Genomic DNA, 7,861 nt, shown 5'->3' with positions numbered 1-7,861 from the left:
TTATTAATCATGTTCGCCTTCATCTTAATAATCTGTAAGTTATCAGAATGGTTGAAATTTCTAAAATCTCCACAAAACCCATTCTGATAATAATAATCACCTGCTCACTAGTGACTGAATTCAGAAGACACTCCTGGAATTCTAGTGAGAAGTCGTTACCAGTGGAGTTCAACCAGGTCTGTTGTGAGATAGGAACTCACTGAAGACAATGGTGTACGGTGGTGGAATTTTGTGGATTGTTTGAAGTTAGACATTAACACCATTGAATGCCGTCTCAGTGATCTAGTTGATTAAGCGCCTGGAGCGAGACTGATAGGTACTGGCTTCGAAACTCATGGGGTGAGGGATCGTGTATGCGCACTGCTGAGGAGTCCCATACTAGGACGAAACGGCCGTTCAGTGCTTCCTGGTTTTCCATGCTGGTCTAGCTTCAATTGACTCATGATTTCAACCTGTGAAAAGTCTGTAAGTTGTTTTACACAATCTCGTATTTTTTTTCAAATTATTTTCTAAAAGAATAGAAGAACTCAAAATCCAGATGCTCCTTTGCATCCATCGATTTCCAGTGGACAGTTTTCAATAACATAACTGAGCTTACTAGATCAAATCAAATGGTTATTTATTCTAATCAAAGTTTATATGAAGTGTATATGGAAAAAGCATTGGAAACAGTTTTAATACATCATTTTGTTACAAAAACCTTTCACGAAGTAAACTTCAAATTAACTTTATCTTAGGCTTTTTTTTCTTCTTTTTTTTCTTTTTTAGGTCAATCACACATGATGAAAAGTGTTTCATTTATATACATTGTGGAGAAGTCAGTCTTTTACTTTATCGATGTACTTAGTAAACTATTTTCATCAAAAAATAATCTGAACAAAAGTGTTTTCCTTTTCTTAAATAAAAAATGTTTTCTGTATATTTTTGATTTTACAACTTTAATTTATTTCTATGTATTTACAATTAATGACAATACTGGGTTTGAGTCCCGGGGTGAATATCCAGCTGACGAGTCCTAAATAGGAAGAAACACGCGTCCTAGATACCATTGCTAGCCACTATTCATCTTTGCTTATAATGCTTATAATGCAATAAGCACAGTATGTACCTGTGTCAATAAGGGGACTGATTAATTGCAGTCCTAGTCATCAATGGGAAGATTCACGTAAATAATACCAAGTAAATTATTATCCTTTGTTATGGAAAAATCTCGAATGACTTGGTTTATACTACGATATAAGAAATTTAATGATTATGAAAGAATTTTTCGATTGAATATTGATTCTTTCAGTTCCGTATACCTCAGTCAGCTGTTATCTATTTGTGTAAATTTAGAAAAAAATATTATTAGTAATTCATCATATTCTTAAATATTGAACGTCATTGCTACTACATATATATATGTATATTGTTTAGTTGTTAAGTTGTTTGGCTTTGCAGATTTAAACCTTATTTCATCTAAATTCAATCGGTATTGTTTTACTTGAATCTTCTTATTGATATTTAAGACTGAAATTGATCAGTATCTTATTGACATATGTGCATATATCAAATCTGTGATGCAGGTATATCCAGATAACAAGTCCCAAATAAGATGAAACGCGTATACATGAATTCCACTAATAACCACTGTCCATCTTTGTCTATTCTATCTATTTTCATCTGGACAACCTACTGTTACCATTAGTTCTGACACTTTGAAATTTGTCTCAAACTAAGACACTTCATATCTATATTCATATCTATATTTACAGTTACATCAACATAACTAATTCATACAAAGATCATTTTATTCTCATACACTTCAAACATATTTCTAATCAAATATAAAGATTAACAACAATAAAATACGCTCTTTTCTGAACAAGAGTTTTTTTTCTCAAAGAAAAAAAAATAATCATTTTGATAGAAAATATCAATCTCTTGTAAAATACTGATTATATGAAATAATATATCACGGGAGCTGGTTGGCGACCTATGCTTCATTGGGAGTAACAGGCGTTAGTAAGTAAGTAGTATGACGATAAGTGTAAGACAAATAAAGAATATATATAATGACTTGTTGATTGTTCGCAAGATTTCTCTTTATAAAAGAATAGATAAGGTGATTTAATCAGAATGTAGAAAATAGCAAACTTTGTACTGTTATCAATAGGATACAATAGATTGATAGAATTGTCCAACAAAAAGATTATTAGTTTACATATATTGATTTTCAATTGACTGTTCCAGTTCTGAATAATACAACAGCATGATTATCCAAAAAGAAATAAATAAAATGTTTTGCTTCATGTGAAATATACCTGAAGGAGGTTAAAATGAAAATATGGTTAGAATGTATTCAGTAGAAAGGATGTATATATTTTAAGTTATATATTAGATGATAAGACGGTAAGCATCAAATTTGTTGGTTGATCTGATGATAAAAGCTACGATCCTAAACCCCAGAAGTACCAGTAAACTTATTACGCTAAATGGATTGTAAGCACCCTAATGTTTGAGATGAAGTGAATTGTAGGGTTCGTGTAAAGTCAGGAGGTGGTTGATTGTAACATTTAGATATCTTTTATATGTACACCAGGTATGATGTCTTATAGTCTCTCCTACTGTAATCGAAATTTGTTCAAAGGCATATTTCGTTGAAACAGTAAGCCTTCACTATTCAACCTTTGGAGGTTCGACGTGGGTAGATACATGCCAAACGATGAAATGTTCCGTAGAGTCCTAACGTTGCCACTTGATAATAAATCCGTATTTAAGTTTTAGCAATGAAGGATTTAACTGATAATTCACTTCAAATATTAGTTTAAATTTCCCAGTGAATAGTTTAAATAGAAACGTCTATGGAATACAAAAGGTACGAATATTATTCAGTATTGTTACATAGACTAATCAACAATGGTCGCAATCAAGAAGCATTGTGACCCATGTCAGCATAACTAATATTAATATATGAAATTGATGATGCTATATTCATAATCTAGCTTTCAAGATTAGTATGTTGAGATATGAACCAAACACATTCCAAACTGAAAATCACAGACTCAAATAAATACAAGTATTAGACGACCATTTTCTGAAGAAGATATAACTTTATGAATATGCTACTTCTAAGATATTTCAATACAAACCAAAAAACGACACACTTATTGATTTTTAGAAGACTTATCTTTCTCTATGAGTTCCGACAATTCATTCATACTTTAAACACACTCTCCTACTGTTACCAGGTGTACAATCGTCAATTGCTGCTTATTTGTAACAACACATTTTCATAACCTATTTATTCTATCTTAACTTTGATGCTAAATGTTTGGTTAAGTGAATGCATAAGTCATTCACAACATAACCTTTGTCTTCTCATTTAAAAATGACTAAAAATTTTATAAACATTTAACAGGTTTTCATTAATGACTCAAATATCTTTAATAATAACAATGATATTATTGAAATAAGTAGTAATAACTTGACATGATACTGATATTACTGGTATAATAACTTTGTGCTTATTTTGAATGTCAACATATGATTTATCAAATTAATCAGTTCTATGACTTCTACATGAAGTTTTTGCTGATGAAGTACGATGAAAGTTCCACGACCAAACTATCTAGCTCAAAGAACAAACCTCTATTGAATAATAATGTATAATTATTTACAGGGATATGATATATTATAAGTATTCATTAAGTTTTCCATAATAATAAGATTTCAGAAACTGTAGTAAAACAATCAGTTTTCTAAAGTACATATAAGTTTTCTATGATACAAAAGTGTTTTGATAAGACAAATATGCTACTAGCTAAATCAAAAACCACATAAATAACACGCCTTACAACACATTCAAAACTATTAACATTATTATTATTATTTTCACTTTCGGTAAAACTTGTCTCTAAAACAGAAGAACAAAAACACACACAAGAGAGAATAAATAAATCTTTATCAGAAGGGGTTTTGGAAATTTCACTGATTGGAATCATGAGTCAATTGAAGCTAGACCAGCATGGAAAACCTGGAAGCACTTGACGGCCGTTTCGTCCTAGTATGGAACACCTCAGCAGTACTCATCCATGGTCCCGCCCCCCCCCGAAAAATTCGAACTGTCCAGTGCTTCCAGTTTTTTTCATGGCGGTCTAGCTTCAACTGATCCATGATTTGAATTATTGAAATAAATCTTTGTGAAAAATTGTTATCATCCTATAATCTAAACTATCAGAATTTTCAATGAACATTAAATACTATTGTGATATTTAGTCCATATTGTTGATCACATTCTGTCGACCATCATTGTAATGGTGTCATTTGAATTGGATAATCATTACTTAGTGAAAAATGCACAATTTTACACACATTAGTTGAGTCTGGTCAAATATTTTAGTCAACTTTGCAAATGATGCCAAAAATACTCTTCTGTGTTAGAAGTGAATAATTCTAAAATATTAACAGACTGTACCCATTTATTATGATAGAAAGCTTATAGCTTATTAAGATGCTAAATGTCAAAAACTAGTTCTGAAACGTATCAACCATTGCTAAACATTCCTCATTATCTATCCGTGAAAGAAATGAGAGACCATTACATTAGAACTTATTCATTAAAATTATGATTCATTGAAAAAAAAGTGGTTGTAGCAACTAGACTGGTGGAAAACTTTCGCGAACACTAATGAGACGAGATACTAACTACTAAAAGACTTTTGTAAAATGTATATTTGAATGAATTGAATTAAATGCTATAATAACTAGGAACTGGTGCTGGTAACTCTTTATTGTAACAAAATAAATAATGGTAAGCAAAGTAATTATCATTTAATTCTGTACCTGTATAACGAACGGTTTTAACAATATTCAACCATTACGACTGAATCAGTAAAATGACTTTGGTTACTACTCAGTAGCTATTCAATGTAAACATAGAAACCCTATAGTGGGTCGATATAATTCTGAATAGTTCCGTATTATTGTCTTGAGCTAAGGCCAGTAGTTTTGTGTAACACATATAAGGATTTTCAGAAAAATATAATTTCCCTTTTAATAAGAAATTTAGCATTTAGACAAGTATCAATGAACAGGAAACATAGATCTATCCCTATATTTTGTCCCTATCCCATACAATCATACTGGATATTCTCTCAAAATAAGCTAAAGGAGAATACATCGACAATGCTTGGTGGAAAATTATTCTTTGCTTTCATGTGTATTCATTTAAGTTCAGAATTTCTTTTAAAAAGAACTTCATTCAAAGTAAAGTGTATTAGAATACCTGGATTATATCACATGAATCGAGTTTTTAAATTATCAAAAGGATAATGTGTATTTCAAGAGGTGACAAAGCATAAAATTACAATTTATAAGCCCGAATTTCACTTCAGTTCATATTGTTTCCTGCGTGCTTAATGGAAGTAAATTTCACAAATGTTATTCAAACCATTCAGCTATTAAATACTATGGAGGCATTTGTTACTGTTCATTCGACGGTAAAGCGAATGTTATTGTAGAAATCAAACATTTTACAATGTACTTAGTTATGTAATGATAACGATTCATGACCATATATTCCGTAGCCAGTAGTAAATTAAATATGAGGAAAATCCATATTTTTTTATAGAAGACTTACGGTGGAGCATCTGAGTACAATGATAATGATTATGAAATATATATCCTAATCATTTAATTTCATATATAACACTTCTAGGAACCGTACTTTGGAACGAATGTATATAAAAGGTAAATTGAAGGTTAATACAAAATGTAACTTGAAGGTTATAGTTTATGAATTCATATGAGGAGATAAACTATGAGTGAAATGAACTGATAAAGCTTGGAAATCGGCATTGCATATATATGCACACTCAAGCACGCCTATATGGATGAAAGGTCAGTAACCTGCATAGGAATACTTAAAATACAACCGATAACGTCACAATTACATACGCAAAGGTCAAATAAGTTCATACAACGGTTTCTATCCATCTATCATATCAACTCAAGATAAGGTTGTAAATTTCATCAGGTGTTTATTACATTTCAAATGTTTAAGAGGTTACAACAAAATAAGATTCATTTATAATTGTTTTTAATTGTCAAACTAAAGGACAATCTTATTATCCTATTCCAAAAATTTCATAATCATAGGCAGTCGTCATCTAAACAACTTGATGAATTAAATTCATTTGATATTGTTTTACATGTATCTTCCCATTGTTATTTAGAACTACAATTGGTCAGTCTCATGTTGGTATATGTGCAGCTGACAAGTCCCAAATAAGATGAAATGTGCGTCCTCTATTCCACTGCTAGCCACTATCTATCTTTACTTAAAAAAAAAATACTTTATGAATTCATTCACTCTATGAAAATTATACTTACAAACTACTTGATAAAATATCATAAGATAACTATAATGAAAATATACAAAGTGTAAAGTAAACTTACGTGCCAAAATGTGATCCAACTATACAATGCCAACTAGGTGAATATTTTCGATCAAATTCTTTTTTCATAAATGCTGCAATATCTTTTTCCATTGAATATTTTTTAATTGCCATAGCACATATATCTACAGCATCTTGTTGCATTACATCAGGCATATCAACACTTTTTATAATTGCTTTTAAACTACTCATTTTATGATCATTACAATATTGTAAAAAGGAGAAACAATCTTGGTTTGAATATATTTACTTCTTAATATACAACATAGTGACTATAATTTGAATAAAATTATTGAAATACTATTTATGTGCATATATTAAAGTGTATGAATGTTTGTGTGTGAGTATGTGTAGATCTATACTTGACTACATGTAAAATAAAATAAAATGGGCAAATGTATAGAAAGATTCAGAATATTTATCTATTTTTGTGTTTATGTTTGTGTGTGTGTAAACGGCATTGTTGTGCGTGGTCATAAGAAAGAAAGAAAGAAAGAAAGTAGAAACAAAACTGGTCCGAATAAATTATTTAATATGCATATTGTTTGTATACATGTTCACTCATGTGTATGTTTATGAAATATTTATTTCACAAAGTTGAATTGGTTGAATAAAAAAGAAGCTACTGAGGAGTCCTCTACTAGGACGAAACGACCATCCAGTGCTTGCAGGTTTCCCATGCTGGTCTAGCTTCAATTGAATTATGATTTCAACTATTGAGATTTCTAAAGCCTCCACAAAACCCTTTCTGACTTTTAATAATTGTTTGAAACATTGCTTTAGAATCAGTTTATTGTCAGTGTTTTTTTGACAGATTGATCGAAGTTAAATTAGTGTAATTAACTGAATGCTATGCAGGGTGTGGTAGTCGGTATATAGTTCGTTCTGATAACTGTTAATAGATAACACCCCTAACGGTGTATTAATCAGAAGGTGATTACAAAGTGTTGATTACGTTTATTATTGCACCATGCACAGATAACCAAAATTATAGGTACACTAAGCAAGTATGAAAGAGTAGTGCTGAAATGCAAGCGGGCAAGCGAGTGAGTGTGCAAGTCAAATGAGCTAGTCGAGTGAGCTAGTTGGCGAGTCAAGAAACAGGATTAAAATGTGCATAGTGAAATGAATGAATCATTGAATCAATTAAGCGACTAACATTAAAGCTATCAGAATGAATATATATGTAGGCAGTAAGCAATGCTGAAGCATACATATTCATACAAGTGTAACAATAATAAATGTATAATCGTATAGATAAGTTGTTATTGTACGGATGACTCTAACCGTTAAATGAGTTAACAACAGGTCTTAACCAAATTAAATGTGAACAAACTTAATTGCACGTGAGCTTACATAAAGTAAATAAATATTGATCTGAACAAACATGAAGGCTACTTTAAGATTTAATGCAAAACGGAAAT

At 30.7% G+C, this 7,861-nt stretch overlaps 1 protein-coding gene across 1 annotated transcript; it reads right to left on the bottom strand.

Annotated features, from left to right (window-relative positions):
- Positions 1-1,397: 1,397 nt before the first annotated feature.
- On the bottom strand, positions 1,398-6,668 carry DYNLL1_2 (Dynein light chain 1, cytoplasmic). The gene is made up of 2 exons (XM_051209893.1): positions 6,439-6,668; positions 1,398-2,303 (listed from the first exon to the last, which is right to left on the bottom strand). The coding sequence occupies exons 1-2, from the start codon at positions 6,627-6,629 to the stop codon at positions 2,216-2,218; spliced, it is 279 nt and encodes a 92-aa protein (XP_051075365.1). The 5' UTR covers positions 6,630-6,668; the 3' UTR covers positions 1,398-2,215.
- Positions 6,669-7,861: the final 1,193 nt, after the last annotated feature.

Source organism: Schistosoma haematobium, chromosome 1, assembly GCF_000699445.3.
Source record: "Schistosoma haematobium chromosome 1, whole genome shotgun sequence".
Classification (NCBI taxonomy): Eukaryota; Metazoa; Platyhelminthes; class Trematoda; order Strigeidida; family Schistosomatidae; genus Schistosoma; species Schistosoma haematobium.
Note: the sequence above shows the minus strand (reverse complement) of the source record. Positions and strands in the feature narration are given on the sequence as shown.

Coding starts and splice junctions, on each gene's coding strand:
- DYNLL1_2 (XM_051209893.1), bottom strand. CDS start 6,629: ATGAGTAGTTTAAAAGCAATTATAAAAAGTGTTGATATGCCTGATGTA. Junction 2,304..6,438: donor GTTGGATCACATTTTGGCAC/GTAAGTTTACTT, acceptor AACCTCCTTCAG/GTATATTTCACATGAAGCAA.